Source organism: Arachis duranensis, chromosome 8, assembly GCF_000817695.3.
Source record: "Arachis duranensis cultivar V14167 chromosome 8, aradu.V14167.gnm2.J7QH, whole genome shotgun sequence".
Lineage (NCBI taxonomy): Eukaryota > Viridiplantae > Streptophyta > Magnoliopsida > Fabales > Fabaceae > Arachis > Arachis duranensis.
In genome coordinates, this window is record NC_029779.3 from 24,916,306 (window position 1) to 24,941,034 (window position 24,729).

General features: G+C 31.5%; 2 protein-coding genes across 2 annotated transcripts; one reads left to right on the forward strand and one right to left on the reverse strand.

Moving 5' to 3' along the window:
• Nucleotides 1-782: 782 nt before the first annotated feature.
• LOC107461371 (RNA polymerase II C-terminal domain phosphatase-like 4) lies at nucleotides 783-6,629 on the reverse strand. The gene is made up of 10 exons (XM_052253291.1): nucleotides 6,406-6,629; nucleotides 5,960-6,086; nucleotides 5,644-5,842; nucleotides 3,722-3,864; nucleotides 3,000-3,264; nucleotides 2,470-2,650; nucleotides 1,623-1,912; nucleotides 1,328-1,513; nucleotides 1,201-1,236; nucleotides 783-1,082 (listed from the first exon to the last, which is right to left on the reverse strand). The coding sequence occupies exons 4-10, from the start codon at nucleotides 3,862-3,864 to the stop codon at nucleotides 783-785; spliced, it is 1,401 nt and encodes a 466-aa protein (XP_052109251.1). The 5' UTR covers nucleotides 5,644-5,842; nucleotides 5,960-6,086; nucleotides 6,406-6,629.
• Nucleotides 6,630-20,965: 14,336 nt separating this feature from the next.
• On the forward strand, nucleotides 20,966-23,648 carry LOC107461531 (AP2-like ethylene-responsive transcription factor PLT1). Its single transcript, XM_016080053.3, has 7 exons — nucleotides 20,966-21,189; nucleotides 21,273-21,669; nucleotides 21,759-21,841; nucleotides 21,958-21,966; nucleotides 22,054-22,142; nucleotides 22,222-22,346; nucleotides 22,441-23,648. Exons 1-7 carry the CDS (start codon nucleotides 21,081-21,083, stop codon nucleotides 23,303-23,305), a joined length of 1,677 nt encoding a protein of 558 aa, XP_015935539.1. The 5' UTR covers nucleotides 20,966-21,080; the 3' UTR covers nucleotides 23,306-23,648.
• Nucleotides 23,649-24,729: the final 1,081 nt, after the last annotated feature.

The following is a 24,729-nucleotide window of genomic DNA, read 5'->3' on the forward strand; positions in this document are numbered from 1 at the left end:
TTGTGCTATACACCAAAATTTATATGTTGTGCGTATTTTATTAGTATAATATATAATTTTTTGCATATAATACATACATATTTGTATAACACATTTTTTTTGTACATAGCACACAAATTTTTGTTACAAATATATTTTTTTAGTTAGATAAATTAATGTTCTAAGTACGTAATTTTTCAAAGAGAAAGATAAAGACGATGAGGATCATAATGATGATAATAAGAGAGGATGTGGAGGAAAAAAAGAGAAAAAAAAATAAACAACAATAACATTAACAAAAACAAAAAGAAGAGACAGTGGCAGGATGACAATAATGACATTAAAAAAAGTATGAAAAAAGGATGATGATAATGACAATAATAACAAAGGAGGAGAAACAGGAGCGGTAGAAGTAGTGACGACGACAACATTAAAAAAAAGAAGCAAGCAAAAGAAAAGATGAAGAAGACGAGGAAGAAAAATGCACAAGGATTTAATTATGATATTCTTAAATGAAAAAAATAAAAGATAGATTCCCCGGTATATCTATCTAAAGTAAAATTACTTAAAACACCTCTATATTTACGTCTACTTCCATCATTATCATTAGTATAATATAGACTTAAAAGAAACTTCCAATTAATAGTTAATGGATTTAACTAATTTGTATGCTGAGAATATGTATTAAACTTACTAATAATAAAAATTTTAAATCTTTTTAATAAAATTTCTAACTCCTAAAATTTAGTATTCAGTATTCACAGTCACAGACAATACACTACAATTTAAAGATATAGAAAGAATTAAACAATTAAAATGTAAATCGCATCAAAGTTCTCCTCAGGTTGCTTTTCCCAAAAATAATTTGCAGCCTCTATCCATCGCGGATGAACCAAAAACCTCTTCTCTTTCACTGCCCACCGGGCCTTCTCAGTTCCGGCATCAGTAGCAACCACATGTGTCACGGAGGGGTCAAGTTCCGTTAAACAAGTGGCTCCCAACTGCTCAGCCATCTTCCAGAGTGATGGTAATGCTCCATGGAAGATACGGCTGAAAACAATCACGCATCCGCTCAAGACTTCCCTTCGAAGGGATTTCAAAACCTGGGGAAAATGAATTGATTGTAAAAACCAAACTAACTAATTGACTTAAGTTTCACATTAGAATTACAAATTAACCATAAATTTGCAATGAAAAAAGATATATGACCAACATAATTACCTGCCTTACATCTCGTTCAGCAATATCTTCAAGTTCCTGCAAAAGATTCACCACCACACAATTTTAGCTTTATATTAGAGATATCAAACTTTTTTTTTTCAGATTGACAAAGTGAAAAATGACATACATAAAAGAATTTGTAATGAATTTGTTTAAGAACTTTAAGGATTTTAGAGAGTGCTCCTTCAGCTTCATCTTCGTCACTCTTCAATTCAGCTAAAGATTTGCAATTGAAACCAAATTGCCGGCAACTTGAACCAAAAAAGTGGTATCTTTCCATCAGAATCAGATTATCTTTATGCTTCACCCATGCCTACATCATTAGCACCGACATTAAAATGGAAAGATCTTAGCACACATATGTCAAAGAAGCACTTGAATTAAGTAATTCAGCATTACTTGACAAGTGTCGATGCACTTACGTGTTCTGTATCATCAAGAATCACAACAGCACTTTCTTGCCCCAACACAATATCAAGACCCTTCTGATGCTTTTGAGTGCCATCATCTCGAGAAATCACCTTTGCATTGAAGTATTCTCCTTGAGGATCAAGCAGCTTAGCCATCTCTAATGCATAGGGTCGATCACCCATGGTGTATATGTACATCTCAAACATTTCACTTGCTTCTCTTAGAAATGTGCGGACAAAAGGCTTCAACTTGGTCATCATATGCATTTTCTCCAATTTGAAAAGGCTACTCTTGGAAACACCTAGTTGATTTATTACATATAAGTTCAGAAATGCAACATAAATGAAGAGCCATGAAAACCCACGAGGCCAAGCACATAGCGTCAAATAAAGTAATCAACTAATAGTTGTTAGAAAATACACACATCATAAAATGAAGACTGCAAGTGAGTCTAGATGACCCAAATTTAACAAAATACAAGAAATCAAGTTAGCAACATGCCAAACTATTCAACAATTTAAGAAATGCCAGTTTTAGAACATGACTTTAGTTTTATAGTGACACGCTATTCCAAAGATTATTATATATGCACCATAGTCCTTGCAATTGCAAAATAACAAGACATTTGTGTTTATCAACATAGTGACACACTAAACATGAAGAAATCATTCATATGTCCAGAAATTACCAAACAAAATCCAAAAAAGTATATCATGCCAGCATAACAATATTTGACAAACAGATATTCTGATCAGAACACAGCAGAACTATAGCATGCATCTAGCATTCACATTGAACATCAGGGTCTTTGATATAAAAAATACATATCAACAGCAAAGCACATCGAATGACATATACCTCCAACAGAATCTGCCTGGGAAATTAAATGCAACTCTTCAGAGTTTAAATGAGCAAGATGAGTGGAATTTAACAGAGTGTGATCTAAATCGAGGATCAAATAGAGCTTTCTACGACTACGCAGATTATTCGCATCTGTATTGCGCAGTCTAGATATCTCCTGATCATGAAGTCTCAGTCCCTGCAAAATACAGAAAATTTCCATCACTATGTTTTTGTGAACCAACTCAACCACATGGCTGATAAAAACCATGAAAAGGAATATAGGATTTCAGATATCCTAAAACTACGAAATGTATGTGCAGTTCAAAATCCACTAACTTAATAAATGTAAATACCTATAAAGCATAAAGAAGGAATTAACATGGAGCCTCAACAATCTAACTTGGACCTGATTCATTGTTTGTAAACTTATTGAATACACTAGCATATTATGTTTTACTTATATTAGGGACAATTATTTCAAATACACTAGCCAAATTTGTAAATCTACAAACTATTGTGCATCATTCCTTCTGAGATGTGCATACCTTGTGTATGTAGCCAAATGTCACACCAGATTCACCATCCAACTTTTGCCCACAACGTATGCACATGTCTCCAAATGAACCAAGATGTGAGCACACATCTTCTACAGATTCTCCTGCAATAACCAAAAAAAAAAAGCAAAAGCTACAGCACTTCCGAGAAAAGATAGTAACTAAACATTTAAAATTACCTAAACTCTGTTTCACGCTTCCTTCTGAAGTAGACTCCTCAGTTTCCTCGTCACTTTCAAACTTGCGCCTTTTTATTCTGCTTTAAAATTCATTGATTAAATAGTAGCCAAAATTATTAAACAAAAAAAAGGATCCATATAGATATATAATAATAACCCTCTAATGAATCATGACCTGATATATGAATATGTCTTCCAGGACATATACCTAATCAGATACCAAGGGCAAACTGCGGCTAAGATATATTGTAATGTGAGTAGTTATGAAGGTGTGGTTCCTTACTTTCCTTAAGTACTTAACACATACCATCTGATTTACGTAAAAGCAAAACCCTAATGTAACTCAACCCTTAGATCCAAGTCGTATCCAACTAGAGTGTGACAGCTAAAGATATTTACTTAAACATCAGGTATTTAGCCCTCTAATGAATCATGACCTGATATATGAATATGTCTTACGGCACATATACCTAATCCACAGCAATTAATTTGCGAAATTAACATATAAATTGTAACAGCTATAATAAGGATTACCTGACACTTTCCAGCTCATCTTGATTTTCAACTTCTTTATCGGATGATGCATCTGGCAAACTTGCAGCTAATGCTTCATCAAGATAGGCAATGAAGTCATCACTACTGGATGAATGTATCGGAGAGTCTGGTGCACCACTCATCTGCATCCAATAAACCAAATTACAAAGTAAAACCCATAAACAAAGAGATTCCACAAAACAGAACCAAATGGAAAAATATAACAGGACATCACACAGCAGCTAGATTCATAGAAAGCCAAGTGTAAACACAGATAATCTTCAAAGGCAACAAAGACCTACCATAAGATATAACAGTTCAACCATTCATGTATCTCTGCCTATTAGGACAAGGAATTTCATGACATGTATTGCAAATCATTCACCCAAGTGAAGTGGGGTAACAAAAAAACAACAGTCTCGAATAAAAGTTTAAAATAAAATACAAACCAACCCACCAAGCAACCACATTTCTATAATGCCAATCTGAAGATAATTATGCCCAAAAATACAAAATAACAGTGATATGATAGCATGAAGTACATGAAATATGAATGAATAACAATCCATAAACTATATCCAATGAGTAATTTGATTTCAAAGTCTGAGCAACTAAAAAAGTTCAACATCATTACAGCAGCAACAATCAACAATCAACAAAATCACTTCGTATTCACAATCAACAAAACCAATTCATAAACCAATTCAGCAATCAACAAAATCATTCATAAACCAATTCAACACTAAACAAAATCGGTGCATGTTCATAGTCAGCAAACCCAATTCTATTAATTCCCCCACCCCCAAAAGTACTCAGACAAAATAAGCATTGGTAATGTGGTTTTTCATTTATATTTTGTAAAGCAACATATCTCCAAACAGGATCAGTTTTTCCTCGAACATTAGAAGTACGTGATTGACTTTCGTTAGATCCGGGAGGAAGAGAAGGTTCATTCGAAGCCGAGTTATTCTCAACATTATTATTCCTAGGTTCTTGGTTGATACTCTTATGCATACCTAAACAGTACCAGCAATCCAAAATGATTTTTTCCAACTACAATTTACAATATCACAACCCACTCCAACCCAATAATCTCAAGTTCACAACAAACAACATCCAAAATTATTCAAAATTATTCACAATTATTCAACAAACAACAAAATTCAGTTTTGTAAAAGAAAAATCAGTTCAGTAAACAACAACAACAACAACAACAAAGCCTTATCCCACTAAGTGGGGTCGGCTACATGAATCAAACGACGCCATTGTGCTCTGTCATGTATCATGTCTACAGAGAGACCGTTTACATGTAGATCTCGTTTGACCACCTCATGGATGGTCTTCTTAGGTCTTCCTCTGCCTTTCGCCCTTTGTCCATCTTCCATCTCATCCACCCTCCTGACTGGATGTTCTATCGGTCTTCTTCTCACATGTCCAAACCACCTGAGACGCGATTCAACCATCTTTTCCACAATGGGTGCTACTCCAACTCTCTCCCTTATATCTTCATTCCTTATTTTATCCAATCGCGTGTGACCACTCATCCATCTCAACATCTTCATCTCTGCCACACTCAGCTTATGTTCGTGCTCAAATTCAGTTCAGTAAAAGAAAAATCAATTCAGTAAACAACAATTATTAAACAAAGTTCACAGTTCAGTTTTCATAGCTTCACAAACTTCACACTTCACAGTTCAGTATCACTATATCAGATTATCAGTATATCAGACTTCAGACTTCAGACTTCAGACTTCAGTGACTTCAGTTCACAGAGCTTCATAGATTCAAACAATTATTCAATCATACTCATTAGGGAGACAGAGACATGCAACAGTTATTCAATCAAACAATCATTGTAACGAGGGACAGAGACAAGGAGCAGAGTGACCAAGACGCCTTCAGTTCACAGTTCAAAAAATTACCTGAAAGCTCGAAGACGCCTTCAACAGAGCATGCAAGAGGGAGACAGAGACACCGAGTGACCAAGACAAGGAGCAGTGGTGGAGCACCTTCGAACCGAGTGACCAACAGAGCTAGGGACGGCGGCGGCGTGGCTGCGCGACGGAGGCTTCGACGTTCCCACGGTGGCTGCACGATGGAAGGGGAGGAAGCTTGCAAAGTCTAAGCATTATTTTCAGAACCGGTTTTCAGAACATTATTTTCAAAGTCTAAGCATCTAAATTAATTAAGTAAAGAAGGCAGGAGAAATTTAATAAAAGAAAAAATCCGAAAATTTACCTCATGGAAATCACTACTAGGGGAATGATTAAAATTTATCAGCTCGCCATGGGAAGTGGGCTCGGAGTGATGCAAAAGGGTGAGGAGTTGGCTAGGTTCCACGCGATCAGTTTCAAAGTCTGAGCATCTAAAAAATTTCGACATCATTACAGCAGCAACAATCAACAATCAACAAAACCAACTCGTATTCATAATTAGCAAAACCAATTCATAAACTAATTCAACACTCAGCAAAATCATTCATAATCAGCAAACCCATTCATAAACCAATTCAACAATAAAATTAACAACAACGACTTTTTGACCATTTCAGCAGTCCAAGTTGAACCTCTGCCATATTCTAATCAGATTCATAAATCAAACAACAATAAAATTAACAGAAATAACATCAATGAATCAACTATTGACGGGTGTGGCATCAGTAGCATCATTGTTTAGAGACACACCTGAACCGAATTAGGGATTTAACCGGCAACCATAATAGGTCTTTCTCCACCGGTTCGAGAGGGAGAACCCTAGCCTCAGCCTCAGCGGCAGGAAGCACAGCTGCAGGAAGAGAGGCAAGACGCGAGCACTGGAGCACACCAGGCGTTGGGTGCAGTAATGGCAGAAGAGCAGAATACGAGGCAGAGGGAGCAAGACCGCTGGCGACGAGGACGCGAGGGACGACCAGCGGAGGAGACTCGGCGACACGCGACCTTGCGGTGGATCCGGCGAGAGCACAAGTAAAATCTTTAATCAATTAAACATATAACATAATCTAAATTATAACTTAAAATATCTTCAATTATCGTCTTTAATTACAAAAAATGTTGTCCCGTTCTGTCGAAATCCGACAAAGCCCATCGATTTTTGTCAATTTTTTTTTCTTAATCGGTTCCTTGATCTATTCAGATTTATCTCATAGTCAATTTACCAGTTTTTCGATCCAACCGGCGGATCGGTCTGATTCTAACAACTACAGTATTTGTGTATTTCTTGTCAGAAAAGATACAGAGACACTAATAAGAGACAACTTTTTTTATTATTCTCATCAATTTTCCATAATTATATTTTTATTACTATATTTTTCTTCTCAAATTTATTGTATGAAAAAAAAAGAGTAAATTAAAATTTTATAATTTGTTTTAGTTTATCACTAAACAAAATACAAAAATGTGTTAATAGTCAAATTCGTCTATAAAAGATCACTCATTCTTCAAATTAGTCATTAAATGATTTTTTTTAGTCATATTAGTCCTTGAAAGATAAAACGTAAGTCAAATTGATTCTTTTGTTAGTTAGATGATAACGTGTCATGTTAAGTGTTACGTGGCATGATAACATGGTAGGTTAATGCCACATGTCACAAGATGATTGGTTAACGTGTCACTTGACATGTAAAAAAGTTAGGAAAAGTATACGTTACCAAGAGAGAGTCTGCCAACTATTACCAACACGTGATAAATTAGGATTAAATCATGATTAACTTAAATGTGGCTTTATTTAGTAGATGGGCTTCATGTTCAGCCCAACTCAAGTTGACAGATTTTGGCAGATAAAAAGTTGGTAACGTAGCACTACTGAAAAAGTTATTTAGATGTAAGTCATTTTCATTCTTAAAATTTTAAAAAAATTAATCGAATTAATCCTTATATAAATTTTTTTATTTTTTTCATAATATTAAATTTAATTTTTTTATAGTACTAATTTTAATATTATTTTTAGACTTTAATAAACAAAATTCTTTTTACATAAAATAGTAAAAATAATTAAATTATTATAAAATTATTTGTTATTTATATTTTAAAATTTTACATAAAATAATAAAAATTAAGAAACTCAATAATAACTAGACTACAAAATACATACTATTTGATACAATAAACCTAAACTTATGTATGAATTCTCACATTACTGGTAAACAAGTAGTTGTCTCTTTTCTTACAACATGACAAATTATATTGAGGTCTAAAATTTCTCAGATCAGAGAACAATTACAACTGTTTTAATAGTGACATTTTTAAAATTTAGAATTTAATTAATGTTCTCAGCAGAAAATTCAGAAATTAATTGCAAATATTAACATTCAAATAATAAAAAAAACACCAATTTTCTTTCTATAGTTCAATTTAGCCATTAATCAAGAATAAAGTACAAAAAAAAAACATAAAAAAGATGATTGTACAAGATAAATAATACATAATCAATAACTATGTAGTATGTACACATTGTTGGCACCCTTGTAAAATCATAAAAGAGTAAAGTATCGTTTTTGTCCTCAATGTTTGGGATAAATTTTAAAGTTGTCCCTCAATCGTCTTATCTAAGTCCCTACCATTTTAAAATTGACTCAATATTGTCCTGCCGTTAGTGATCCGTTAACAAAATTGACAGCGGGACAAAATTGAGACGATTTTGAAACGTTAGAGACTTAAATAGGACGAAAACGTTGTGGACAAAAATGATACATAGAAATAAATTTTAATTTTATCCTTCAATAATATTAATTTTTTACTATACATAGTATTTAATTATTTTTTAATCACATATAAGTAAATCACACTTAATTATATTACTTTCATTTTAAATAAATTAATTTTTTTATAATTTTACTCTTAAAGATTTTTAGTTATCATAAAATATTTGTAGAATGACTAGTATATAAACTTATAGAAAAGAAAAAAATAATATATATACAATAAAATATAAATTATACTTTTTGTCTCTAATGTATCAAAATTCTTTAAAATTATAAAAAAAATAAATTTATTTAAAATAAAAGTAATGTGATTAAGTATAATTTATTTAGATGTAATTAAAAAAATTGAATATTATATACAGTAAAACATTAATATTATTGAAAGATAAAATTAAATTAAAATTTATTTTTATGTATCGTTTTCGTCCTATTTAAGTTCCTAACGTTTCAAAATCGTCTCAATTTTGTCCCGTCGTCAATTCTGTTAACGGATCCCTAACGGCAAGACAACATTGAGTTAATTTTGAAACGTTAGAGACTTAAATAGGACGATTGAAATGTTAGAGACAACTTTGAGACTTACTCCCAAACATTGAGAACAAAAACGATACTTTACTCATCATAAAATTTGACTAGATGTTTACGGCTAGATCAGATAGAGCTTTTAATAGCTTTACCTCTCTACGAACATCTTCAATTGTTGTTGCCATGGTTGTCTGCCACAAGTCACATATTGATTCAAATATTTAGTCATAAGTGTGAGAATAAAAGAAAGGTTAAGAGCAAACTTAGGGAGTAAAATAAGGTTTGCAAAAAGTTTTAATAGAAAAGAACTTGTAAGGAGTTTTCGTAGGAGGATTTTATTCTCATTCATTAAAATTATAGCATAGATGATAGTATATATATTTCTGTAACAATGTAGTTGATACATCATAAAAAAAACAAGAAAGAAAGTTAATTCACATCCTATTTTCTCGTATTGGCTTTGTTATAGTCAGTGCATTATTGTGGGTAGTGTTCAATTTCATATTACTTTCTATTTATTAGAAGTCAAAATTCCGTTGCAGACTCAACAATTGGTATCAAGAGCCAACGTTATATTATTCATTATTTGAGTGGTAAAATTCAAATTTGAATATAATGACTTCTACTAGTAGTAATGTCAAAGTAGGCAAATATGAAATCAAGAAGTTCAATGGGAAAAATGATTTTTTCTATTGGATGATGCAGATGAAAAATCTGCTTATATCACAAAAGTTACACAAGGCACTAGCGGAAAAAAAAAGTCGGAAGGAATGAAAGATGAGGATTGGGAAGAATTAGATCTTGAGGCACGGGCTGCAATAATCTTATGCCTTGAGAGGGATGTTGCTTTCTTGGTGAATGAAGAAGCAACTGCAGCAGGCGTCTGGTTAAAGTTAGAGAGTAACTTCATGATAAAGACTCTAACTAACAGGATCTACTTAAAATCTAAATTGTATACATGCAAGATGGAGAAAGGCACCTCAATCCGAGAATATATCAATAAGTTTGATAGGATCATATCAAACTTAAAGGATATAGATGTGAAGGTTGATGATGAAGACCAGACACTCATATTGTTACTTTCATTACCAAAGTCCTATAAAAATCTGGTGCAAACATTGATGCTGGTGGGTGATACTCTTACCATGGATGAGATGAGGGCATCACTTTTAGCAGATGATCTACGTAAGGTTGCTACAAGTGTAATGTCATCTTCAAATGGAAGAGAGTATAATGATCAAGTACAAGGATTGTTCGCGGCTAGAGGAAAGACTAATGAAAGAGGAAAAGGTAATAAGCGTGAAAAGTCTAGGCCAAAATCTAGACCTCACGCAGAGAGAACATGCTTTAAATGTGGTGAGGTTGGACATTTCAAAGCAAATTGTCCAAATAAGAAGATAATTTTCAAGAAACAAAACAACGACAACCCAAAAGAAAAGCAAGAAGCAAGCTACGTCTCAAATGATGAGGAGGATTGTTACTCTGTAACAGAACAATCTTATGAAATCTTCAGTAAGTGGATTCTTGATTCAGGAGTCTCTCACCATATGTGTCCAAATAGGAAGTGGTTTATTATTTATGAAAGCATAAATTGTGGCACAATTTTAATGGGCAATGATCATGCTTGTAAAACTGTGGGGTTGAGTACTATAAGAATCAAGATGCATGATGGAGGAGTAAGAACCTTAAAGGATGTGAGGCATATTCCAGACTTACGGAAAAATCTTATCTCCATAGGTTTGTTGGAGAAAAATAGCTGCAAAATAGTTGTGAAAAATGGGGTACTAAAAGTTGTTCGTGGTTCTTTGGTAGTGATGAAGGGAGTTTGTCACGGTAATCTTTATTCTCTTTTGGGGACAACAGTCACAGGTGAGTTAGCAGTTGAAATCGGTGGAAGTAGAGATCAAACAAATTGCATAAGAAGATGGCACATGCGGCTTGGACATATGTCAGAGAAAGGTCTATCATTACTTTGTGGACAAAGTTTGCTAAAGAATATAAAGAAACCACAAATGGAATTTTGTGAGCATTGTGTGTATGGAAAGGCATAGAGGGTGAAGTTTTCTACAAGCAAGCATAAAGTAGAGGGTTGTTAGACTTCGTGCATACTGATGTTTGGGGCCCGGCTAAAGTTACTTCCAAGGGTGGTTCCAGGTATTTTGTTACTTTTGCTGATGATTATTCCAGGTATGTTTGGATTTACTTCCTCAAACATAAGAATGAGGTATTATTCGATACTTTTAAGCGGTGGAGAGCAATGGTTGAAAACCGAACAGGTAGGAAGCTGAAAATACACGGATGGAGCTTTCAAGGAGTTCTGTGACCGAGAAGGCATTACAAGACACTCGACAGTTAGAGAAACACCACAACAGAATGGAGTCGCCGAACGACTGAATCGTACGCTACTTGAGAAGGCAAGGTGTATGCGCTCTAATTCCAGGTTAGGCAGAGAATGGTGGATAGAATCGGTTGCTACAGCTCGCTACATAGTGAATAGATCCACACATTCTTCTCTAGATAGAGACACACCTTATAAGGTGTGGTCAGGGGAACATGTAGATTACGAAAAACTCACAGTCTTTGGATGTACAGCCTATTATCATGTCAAAGATAATAAGCTTGATGATAGAGCTAAGAAGGCAATTTTTTTGAGGTATCTAAGAGGGTTCAAGGTTATCGCCTTTGGAGTGTAAATGATTCTAAGTTTGTAATTAACAGAGATGTTACCTTTGATGAACGATCTATGGTAGCTTTGTCTAAAGATATGGTGCCAGATGATGGTGATGTTGAAAAAACTTCAAATACTCAAGTGGTGGAGATAGAGTCTAAATACCAACAAATAGACTCTAGTAATATTCAAGTGGAGCATCGTAATGCTACTCGAGATGACGCAAAGGATGAACTTGATCATGAGAAAATTCAGCGAAAAAATGCACATGCATTACAACAGCAGCAGCAGGATTTTTTGGCATCTACTAGGCCAAAGAAGAATTATAAATTTGTTCAAAAGTTTGAGTCAGACAAGCCTTTGAGACATTATGGGTAGGTAAACTTGGTAGATTATGCACTCTCAGTGGAGGATGATGAGCCGGTCACCTTCAAACATGCTATCAAATACGAAGATAGAGAGAGTTGGTTTGTCGCTATGGAGGAAGAGATGCAATCTCTTCATAAGAACAAGACATGGGATGTGGTCCCATTGCCCATGGGAAAGACTGCAATTGGTTGTAAGTGGGTGTATAAAAGAAAAGAAGATCCTACTAAGTCAGATGGTACAAGATTCAAAGCTAGGTTAGTACCAAAGGGATTTGCACAGAAAGAAGGTGTTGATTATACTAAGATATTTTTTTCTGTGGTGAAACACACTTCCATACGGGTGTTTTTAAGTCTTGTCGCTCATGGTGATCTTGAGTTAGAACAACTAGACGTGAAGACTGTATTTTTGCATGGTGACTTAGAGGAAGAAATCTACATGTATCAACCTGAGGGTTTCAAGGTTGAGGGTAAAGAAAGTCAGGTATGTCGCTTGAGGAAATTGCTATATGGATTGAAACAATCTCTTCGACAATGGTATAAGCGATTTGAGTCCTTTATGTTAAAACAAGATTTTTCCAGAAGTAATTATGATTGTTGTGTATACATTCGTAAGCTTCTTGGAGGTGATTATATCTATTTTCTATTGTTTGTAGATGACATGCTTATTGCCTCTAAGAGCAAGGTAGAGATAGATATGTTAAAGGTTCAACTTGGTAAATAATTTGAAACAAAAGACTTGGGTGCTGCACGAAAAATATTAGGCATGAAAATTAAAAGAGAGAGATCAAGCCAAAAATTGTTCTTGAGCCAAAGAGGATACATTGAGCGTGTCATTGAAAGGTTTAAAATGAAAAATGCTAAATCGGTGGTAACACCGTTGGCTCCACATTTTAGCCTCTCTGGTAAACAATCTCCCACAATAGTAGAGGATAAGGCTTACATGGAAAGTGTACCTTATGCTAGTGCAGTCGGTAGCCTAATGTATGCTATGGTGTGTACACGCCCAGATATTTTACAGGCAGTTAGCGTTGTTAGCAGGTTCATGGCAAACCCAGATAAGGCACACTGAGAAGCAGTCAAGTGGATATTAAGATACTTGAAGGGTACCATTGACACAAGTTTATGCTTTAGTGAAAAATCATGTCAAATCAGCGGCTTTGTTGATTTTGATTATGCTAGTGATCTAGATAGAAGACGTTCTACGACTGGTTATGTATATAAAATACAAGGTGCTCCAATTAGTTGGCGATCGATGTTACAAGCTACAGTGGCACTATTTACTACAGAAGCTGAGTACATGGTAGTAGCAGAAAGGGTGAAAGAAGCATTGTGGCTAAGGGGCCTTCTAGATGATTTGGGGTTGAAGCAAGATTGCGTGAATCTGAGTTGTGATAGTCAAAGTACAATTCATTTGGCTAAAAATCAGGTCCATTATGCTCGTACCAAGCATATTGATGTAAGATATCACTTCGTGCGCGATGTTATAGAGAAATGTAACATTTCTCTTATAAAAATACACACAGATGAAAATCCTACTGATATGTTGACTAAAGTAGTGTTAGGAAACAAGTTCCAACACTGTTTGAAATTGCTTAATATTATTTCATGTTAGGCATTACATGGAGAAATAGAGGAACTACGATTGGTTTGATCCTGAATAAGGGTACATAGGCAGTCATTATAAAATGATGCAACCATATATGAATACCACACTTTGATCGTCCAAAATTTGAGTAGATTTCAAATTGTGAACGAGGTGGAGAATTGTGAGAATAAAAGAAAGGCTAAGAGCAAACTTAGGAAGTAAAATAAGAGCAAACTTAGGGAGTAAAATAAAATTTGCAAGGAATTTTAATAGAAAGGAACTTATAAGGAGTTTTCATAGGAGGATTTTATTTTCATTCATTAAAATTATAGCATAGATGATACTATATATATTTCTGTAACAATGTAGTTGATACATCATCAAAAAAAAAAAATTAAGTCACATCCTATTTTTTCGTATTGACTTTGTTATAGTTAGTGTATTATTATGATTAGTGTTCAATTTCATATTACTTTCTATCTATTAAAAGTTAAAATTTCACTGCAGACTCAACAATAAGTCACAACAGTTAATCTTTTATGATAGGATGAAGTGAAAATAATACCATAGCTACATAAACATCTAAATTATTTAACCTGAATAACAAATGTATTTTGAGACATATTCTCTAAGATATTTCATGAAGTATGGGACAGAAGGAGTTGCTCCAATTGTTATGTAATTTGCAAATACAATAACTGCAAGTTCATGAACAGAAATTTTAAAGTTTAAAAGGAAAACATAGGTATTTTAAAATCTATAGAATGAACGTATAAAGAAAAAGATCAGATGAATAGTTAAAATAAATATCAATGTCTAAATTTTGAACTCAAATTTAAGACGGATCAACTTATGTTTAAGACCTCTTGTAAGACAAATTTATTATTATTACCTAGCTACCAGTCTACAACTACAATTAGTCCATTGATTATTCATGGTTAATTTTATAGTGTCTATTATTTAGTATTTAATTTTTATTTATTTATTTTTTAATTTTAAATATTTAAAAATAATTTATTTTATATTTAAATTAAATATTAATTTTTAAATTTTTTGACTAGTTAAATCATTTTTTAAACACCATAACAATCACTTCAAATCATTATTAATCACTGTGTGTATAGCATATGCTAAACTTTTTTCGAAGAAGAATTATATAATATTAATCCTTAATAAGTACAACAATAAGCATCTATCAAAATTGTAAACACGGGTTTCGCACGTGCATAATCAATTATATATCTACTTAACTAAGTAATATAGCACTACTGACATTTAATTAGTCTCATCACAACCAATATTTTTGCACCTAATAATATTACAAAAATATAAATTTTTTAAATTACAACAATTTTATTTTACTATTGTAGATTATAATAAAAAAATTTATAAAATCAAATTATTTTTAAAAAAAATCTTATAAAAAAAGGATTCCTATCATCTAAAAAGAATAAATTTTTTGTAGATAAAAATATTAAATAATATATAATTATTAATCACAATATTAATATTCTCTCTGAATTATATGTAATCAATTTTAAAAAGAAGAAAAGTAAAATTATAAATTAAAAATATAAGCGATGAAAATTAGAAACTAAATAAAAAAATTAAAAGGGTATGCATATAATAATAATCTATTTTTATTAAATAATATTATGGAATTATTTTTTAATTATTTTTTACTACAAATTTAATACCTTCCTTATAATTTTATAAATTTATTTAAATGATATTATTTTATTATTTTTTGTAGAATAAAAAAGTAGAGAGATCGGAGATAGATAATAAGATAGAAAAGAGAGAGAAAAATAAAGAATACGAAGACGAGAGGAGCTTGTTAATTTTGGAGGAAAATATTTATTTTAATGGTAATAAAATAATTAATATCTCGTGATGCATTTTGGTTTATCAATTTAGTAATAATATAAAATATAATTATAAGCTATATATAGAATGGAAAGGATAAAAAAAAAGATGAAAGAAGAGACTTTATTAATTTTAGAGGAAAATATTTTATTTATATTTTATTAAAAAAGTGTTATGTGACACATTTTATTAGTTGTTAAATTTTAATATAATATAGTTATATTTTAATTTTAATTTTAATTTTAATTTTAATTGTAATTAAAATAGAATAACATATTTATTTTAGTTGTCAAATTTATAATTAGTCATTAATAGTATGTATACACTAAAATTAATCATCTTAAATATATATTAAAATATAAAATATACAATAAAAATGAGTTAAATAATAACTGATTTTAATAGTTAATTTTAATATATAAATAATATTAAATTTTTATATAAAAATATTACGTAAACAGATTAAGTTTTTAATTAGTTTTTCTAAATAAAGTTATTTTTTTCCCTTTTTCGTCTGTTCTTCTTAGCAAATTAAAGCAACACAGAACATACAATTTTTTTTTGAATAATATACAAAGTTTCAAAATATGTATAAATAACGTAGAAATTAAATTATATATAAAATACAAGAATTCTACAGAAATAACAGAAAAAAATATGTTAAAGCAATATAAATAAGAAGAAAGAAAGAAGAAGAAAAAGGAAAAAGACTACACAGATAAAAGGAGAAGAATAAGAGGAATTAGAAGAAGGAAAAAAAGAAAAAAGACAAAAACAGAACAAATAATAAATTAAAAAGAGAAGAAAAAAGAAGAAGATATAGGAAATAAACATTTTTTTCTTACTAAAAGAATCACTTAACATAACAGAGAATCACATAAAAATCTGAGTCATCAATATAAGAAGAAAATTAAGATTAAAAAAGATAACTAACTATTAATTAAGAAAAAATTACTTTGCAATCTTTTAAATTTTGTTTATTATGTTGGCACAAATAGGAAAAAGGGTTACGTTGAAGCGAGAGATGTGGTAAAATGCTCCCTTATTGTGCTGCACTCTGGTCAAATTAGCCATTTCTTTATGTGCATATGTATCTATATATATATTTGGCGGGAAACGTGTGTCATCAACAATAGGTATTCCCAATTGTTTAACATACACTTCTCTGTCAGTCACTGAGACTAGCTCTCACTTATCTTATTAATTATTTGTTATAATATTTTCTCTTTTAAATTTTTGGATTCATATGGCTTCTCTGCACGCAGGATATATAATTATTGATAAGTTATTAATTTATATAGATTTGAATGTTAATCTGACAAACACACACACATATATACACCTAATGGAATCGTTCTTCTATCTCTATATAGCGGCGCTTAATAATTTTTACACTAGGTCTTCTGATCTCAGTCAAACATACATTTTATATATAATTGTAGGGTGCATGCATGCATGACATAAATGTGAGATTCTCTCATTCTCTCATGAGTAATAATGAAATTTCTCTTATGAATCCCTAAATTATTAACAATACTTTTTTTTTTATCACAGTTATACATACATATCTTTCTTCATAGCAAGGGAATATAGTTTATCTATAGAATCTACCAGCAATAGTAGAAGTGGCAGTTTCATTTATTGAAGGATGATGATGGTAGTTCTATTACATAATTATGATATTTTCTGGTCCAATAAACTAAAAATTAATTTATAAATTAAAGTTTTATTTGTCATTAATCAATAAATTTTGCATATATACGAAATAAAGCTCAAATTTAAAACTTGCTTAAGTATAAAATTAGTAAACTAATTACTAACTCAATCCAAATTAATTTTACTACTGCACTAAACATTGTTGAATACCAAGCGTGAGATATTAGTCACACATATTGGGCCTGTGGCTCCTATCAAACGAAATATTAGTAGCACATTGGAAAAAGGATAAGTAAAGAGTGGACAAAATATTTAATAAAATTAGTCTTTAATTTATAAAAAATAACATAATTATATAGATATAAATTTAGCAATAAGAACAACATTTTGCAATTTATTAAAGGAATAGATGTTATGCTATGATGTATAAACGTTAATATGAATATGGATAGGACACGACTTGGGACATTGACATGGATATGAAACAGGATACGATACGGGACATATTGACATGCAAATTTTAAAATCTTACGAGATACAAAAACATGATGAATACATATAAAATATAAAGTATTTTTAGATAAATTGTAATGATATTTTGATATTTTATTATATTAAAATATAAATTAATTTTTTATATTGTATTTAAATTTATTTTAAGAATATATGTTAAGAATAAGACTACATATGTTGACACATAATGGTATTTAAGTGTGCCCAAATATGTTCGAAGAAAAATTTTTTATTTTTTATTAAAACACAGTTAAATATAACAAACACGCGTGTTAGACGAGTATCAATAAATGTCGTGTCCAAAAAGCGTCTAATACCCAATTGTCAATGCTTCATAGATACTATGTCTACTATGCTGAGCTTATAGAATAAATTAAAACAAAAAAAATATATTTAAAGCTCATATTATTAGAAATTTATTACAAAAACAAAATAAAAAAAAATGGTGAGATATTTGTATGTGCTACTCCAATTGCGTGCGTTACGAGATCCAAGCCTAGGTTGAAACTTGTCCCACACTAGACGTCTACTACTTGAACATTCCACATAAAAAAATTTAGCTAGCTATAGCAAGCAAACTTATTATTAGACATTCCATAAAAATAAAATATATAGTAATATGCCATGTTCTACAATCATTTTTCATTCAGATTATTAGATCAGGATCAGAAGCAGATATGCTAATGCTATTACTGTTCATACATTAGAAGATAGATATGGTTAATTGATCATATCATCACAAGATCTGTCCTAGATTATTTGAAATAATGAACCCAAATCAAATCAGAATAGAATACAACCTTCTTCTAACGTGTGCTTGTGGGACATCAAAACCTGACCACGCACCCTAATAATAAGTATTTAATTAATTAATTAATCTCTTGCTTAGTGGGGTTTTGACCGGTTCGAAAACCGAGTGGGTGGTCAACAGATTTTTACTTGGGCGTAACAAACGAAATCCTTCATTATTCGAATTATTAACATTTTATTATTATTATTATTATTAACAATTTTAATTTTTTTTAAAAATTTGAAATATGGAACACAGCTTAGCTTTGTGTTATATATTTTGAAGAAGGAGTAATTTTTACTCTTAGTTAGAGTACTTTTAATATTTAATATGTCGGATTTTTGTAATATAAAATTGCATGTCCGTACCCATGCATCTTCAACACATGCAGGACTCGGGGATCCACAAATTGGGTAAATATTATTTCACGATCTTCACATACAACTAACCCTAATACATTACTTCAATTCATCTCTATATATATTTGCACATTATTTGAGTTGTTTAATATTATTCATTAAAAAAAAAAGTGTTGGTAGAGAGAGAAGGTCGGTTGTTAGTGTTAATTAACTTTACGTAGAGTCGTCGATTTTGATAGTAAGAGATGATTTGCAGAGTGTGGGAATGCTGGGCTTTCGGGAGTCATTTATTTCGTAGAACGAGGACGTGAGTTCCAATAAACCAAGTGGGAAGACACACACCCACTCTACATTCATTTTCAAATAAATATCTAATTACATACTCACTATTTGCTCTCTCTTTTTTATTCTTAAAAATAAATTTTATCATTTTCATTCTATTTTTTTTTCTAAAAATTATGTAAAAGTAAATAACATTTTTTATCAATGAGATATAACTCAAATAACATAATCTCTCCATATTTATTTAAGAGGTCACAAATTTGAGTCTTCCTATTTTTAATAAAAAAATCAACTTCTTAAATTTTGCCAATAAATTATAGTTCAAATGGCATAATCTCCCTATACTTAAAGTTAAATTATTAACAAAATATCATATTACATAATATAAATAAATGTATTGATACATTCACGGTTAATTTTGTAACTCAAGAGTTTGTATTTATTCTCTAAATTATCGATATTGTTCTTGTATTGTTGTTATGTAAGATATTTCGTTAATTATTTAATTTTGATCTTACGATATAACTATATTGAAGCGGGAGTAGATCCTCTCCAGTGAAAAAAAATTGGATAGTGTGCAGTGTTTAATCTAACCATTCATTATTCTCTTTCTTTTATTTATTTTTGGTCTCACTTATAGAATCAAAGATGAGAGATCACACTGAATTTTGTCAAGTGTTAAAAAAACTGAAAAGAATCCATTTTCTATTGAAGTTAAATATTTTTTTTTAAAATTCAAATAAGATACTTTAAATTAAATTTTAAAGACCAAAATAAAATTATATTCAAATATAAAAAACCAATTTAATATTATATCTTTTTATTAATTACTTGATAAGTTTTTGACCGATTTTTGAATGTATGTATTCCAATAGTAAAGAGTAACTATAGCCATTTTTTAGGTAAAAATGAAATGATAGGATTTAACACTCACACAAAAAGATAATTTAAGATAGCGCTTGTTTTAGAGCATTAGAAATGCGATTATTATAGTGATAGTTTAAAATTAAATTAGTATCTTTAAAAAGTGAGGACACATGAAATTGAATTTTTTAAAAATAAAAATTAAAAACTAATAATTTTTTTAAATAACCTCATTTAAAATTTATATTTTAAGTCTATTTTTCACTTTCACAACCTTTGTTTCTCACTTCCAATCTTATCCCACCTCTTACCCTACAAAATAAATATAAAACATATTAATTATTTAATTTTTTTAAAGACAAATATTAAACTAAATTTATTTATAAGCATGAAACACTAAAATAATAACATAAAAATACAAAAATATAAAATTATATTTGATAAATAAAATATATATATATATATTGTGTTTAAAAATATTGAAAAATAATAAAAATTAAAATACTAATAAAAGATATAATTTTTTTATTTTTATTAAATTTTTTTAAATCTTTGATATTAAAAATAAATTAAATTTTTATAATTTATTTTAATTTATTATTAAATAAAATATAAAAATATTAATGTTTATGTGTTTATTTTTAAAATTTTTATCCTTTTTATTCTGTTTTATCTCATTCTTAGAATCAAATACCGCTTAGGTTGGCAAATGGAATGGTAGGTTAGAAGAATGAAAATGAAAAATATAGGCTCCTAATATAACACTCGCTAGTGTCGTGTAGAGTAGATAATATAATTTAATAATGATTATAGGGAGATTATAAGTTTGTATTCTTGTGTTGGAAAGGGATGAGTCTACAAAAGGGGTAAAACAGTCACATCCAATTTGATTCATTTATTAATAGTTCTAATAATTCAAATTTAATGTAAATAAGAGAAAACGGAAGAGATCATGTATGTAATGCAATGTATCCATGGTGACTTTAAATATATATTGTGTGGCTCACTAAATGTTTTCCCTTTTCTCTTCACCACCCCTTCCTCTTCTCTCTTCTCTCTTACAATTAAAGCCTGAAACTTCAAACCTCATCACTTCACTATATATACTCCTTTAAACCCTACCCAGTTTTATTTATTTTCTTACACTAACCCTATAACTATTCTTCTATTCTGATCTTTGAACAATGAATTCAAACAACTGGCTATCATTCCCACTCTCTCCAACTCATTCATCACTACCACCTCTGGGAACATTGGTGAATGACAACATCGATAACTCCTTTCAAAATCATGGTACTATGTTTTGTTTTGTTTTGTTTTGTTTTATGTGAGGTGATGATATATATAAACATGATGATTGTGTGCACTAAATACAGATTGGAATCTGATAAACAATGAGAGCAGCAGCAGTAGTCAAGTTCCGAAGGTAGCAGATTTTCTTGGTGTGAGTAACAAGTCTGAGAATGAGTCAGATCTTGCAGGCTTGGATGATGACTCGGATTACTTGTTCAACGCAAACACTACCCTTTTGCCTCTGCAAGTTCTTTCTAATAATAGCAGCTATGACTACCAACAACAACAAGAAGAGAGTAACAACAATAACAGTAGTAATCTTCATCAGTCACTCACACTCTCCATGGCTACTGCCAACAAGGACTCCACTACTTCCGACAACACTTGTGCCACTGCCATCGTTGAAGCTTCAGCCGCTGCCCCGAGAAGAGCTTTGGATACCTTTGGTCAGAGAACTTCTATTTATCGTGGTGTAACAAGGTGCTACATAATAATCAATATTCAATAATCTCTTTCAAACAATAATTTCTAGCCTCTAATTAGTTACTTATTTATTATATTATATATAGACATAGGTGGACTGGAAGGTATGAAGCTCATCTATGGGATAATAGTTGTAGAAGGGAGGGTCAATCAAGAAAAGGTCGCCAAGGTAATTAAATTAATTAATTAATTAGCTTCTCTTCTATATATCTAGGTCTCTTGCTAACACCTCTTTCCTTTTTTTTATGTTGTCATGCTTAATTTAATTACATCATGGATCATCAGTGTATTTGGGTAAGTGTGTTCGTTGCTTGTGTTTTCAATTTTCATTCCCTCTCTTTTTCATTACCGGAGATAGAGAAATGATAAAGTGAAGTGTAGGTGGATACGACAAAGAAGAGAAAGCAGCAAGGGCTTATGATTTAGCCGCACTTAAGTACTGGGGAACTTCCACCACTACCAACTTTCCCGTAAGATTTAAATAAATTGTTCCAATTAAGATTATTAAGTGTTGTTGTTGTTTATATATAATAATAACCCTACATTCAGATGAGTAACTACGAGAAAGAGTTGGAAGACATGAAGCACATGACAAGACAGGAATTCGTAGCAGCCATTAGAAGGAAGAGCAGTGGATTCTCAAGGGGAGCATCAATGTATCGTGGAGTCACAAGGTACAATGCAGTTTGTTGATAAATCTGTCAAATCACTTGTATGAATAAATAATGTACGAGTTTATTCTGTTAATGTTAATTAATAATAATGAAGGCATCACCAACATGGAAGATGGCAAGCAAGGATAGGAAGAGTGGCCGGAAACAAAGATCTGTACTTGGGAACTTTCAGTACCGAAGAAGAAGCTGCAGAAGCTTATGACATTGCAGCCATAAAGTTCAGAGGTCTAAACGCAGTTACAAACTTCGACATGAGTCGCTACGATGTGAAAGCCATTCTTGAAAGCAACACACTTCCCATTGGAGGAGGTGCTGCAAAACGCTTAAAGGAAGCTCAGGCTCTAGAATCTTCTAGAAAGACTAATAGAGATGACATCATAGCATTGGGATCCACCTTTCCATACGGATCTTCTTCATCAACCACAACCGCCACCAGATTTTTGCAGCAAGCAACTGCTTATCCTTTAATGCCACAGCACCACTTCGATCATCATCATCATCAACCATTGTTAACGTTACAGAACCATGACATATCACAACATTACAACACTGATCCTGCTTCTTCTTCGTTTCATCATACTAATTCTTATCTCCAAACGCAGCTTCAACTCCATCATCAACAGCATCAAACTACTTCTTCTTCTTCATCTTCATACAATAATAATAATGCTCAATTTTACAGCAGCTACCTTCAGGGATTCATGGACCATAACAATGGGAATGGAGGAGGAGGTTACCATCATCATCATCATAACACTAATAATATGCTTGGGATTGGAATGGGTTCTAATAATAACTCCTCATCGAGCAATGCCACAGCAGTGGGATCAGCGGAGGAGCTTGCTCTTGTGAAGGTTGATTATGACATGCCTTCCGCGGGATACGGCGGCTGGTCGCCGGCAGCAGACACCATGCACGGTTCAAACGGCGGTGGTGTCTTCACAATGTGGAATGAATGAATGAATGAGTGGAAGCCTTTGAGGGAAAAAGAGAGGGACTCAACACAACACAACGCAACACAAAACACCACACCCTAGCCTATTATTAGCTACCTAACCTTTTAATTAATTTTCTAATTTTTCTTGTAATCTTTCTCATTGTCTTTTTCTTCTTTTTAATTATGGTATTATGGTGACAAGTGGATTAAGGTAAAGGCCAAATAGGAGGAGTTTTGTCTGCTACTGATTGATGATCGATGATCATGCATGCATGCTGATATGATATATCATATCTCAGCTCATATAATATCCTATTATCCTATTCTATGCTTATATATATTCACCGATATTTAACTTTATTATGGGTCTGTAATTTAAACCCAAATTTTGTATGCAGACTGGCTCAATTTTCTTGTTATCTATCAAAATCTACAACTTCTAATACTTTTTTTTGTTATTTGCATGTGATTCAATGAGATTAATTAAGCTAAGCTAAGGTATTACCTTTTTTTAGGTTCTTTCATATTTTATTTCTGTTCTTGATATATGTATATCTTATTATAAACTTTTTATTTCCATCCCTCTAGGCTTGAATATGAGTTCTTGACTGGTGCCAAACCCACATTAATTTTTATTTAAAAAGAAAATAGAACTCATGCTTTGCTCCTCCATATATCATTTATAGAACATTATGATCACATGAGGTTTTAATACATAGGAATAATAGGATGTTAGTTTATTTTGTGGATATGCATGGATCACTACATGTTATGTCCATACTCACATGGAGTGATTCTATGATCATTCCTGATATAAATAATTCAATTAAGTATCATCGACATGAGTTGGTTTTTATATTTCGAACATAATTTTCGTCAAATTCTTTTTCTTTTTATTGATCAACCACAATCGTATTATATATGAACAAGATAAAATTAAGATTGTTAAAGTTGCAGTAAATTAAATATGTATTACTTCAACAACTGATATTAGCCATATTTGTATTTGATTACTTAGCTTTCTTATGATAAGGAGCGAGTGATGATATCCAATTTTCTACCATGAAAACTTTAAGAAAAATTTACTTGTACAACAAAATTTAGATTTTAGTCCATCTTTAATACACATTTATAATTAAAAAAATTTAAATTTTAAAAACTAAAATTTTTCTAACTTTATATCTGTTACGTTGGGTAATCGGAGGTAATGGACTTAACTCGTTAAGTTGGCCCAATCGTTAGTGGAGAGAAACCTTCGAAGAGAATCATGCTTCTTGGGCTTCCGTCCGACTTGTGAGTACGACTGAATGGGAATGGTACCTGTAAAGACACTCCGACGCTTAAGTCAGCAAGGGTGCAAGCAGGTCTAGAGAGTATTGGGACTTAGAGATACCTGAGGGATGTCAGTGTATTTATAGTGGTGAACTAATAACCACCGTTGGAGTA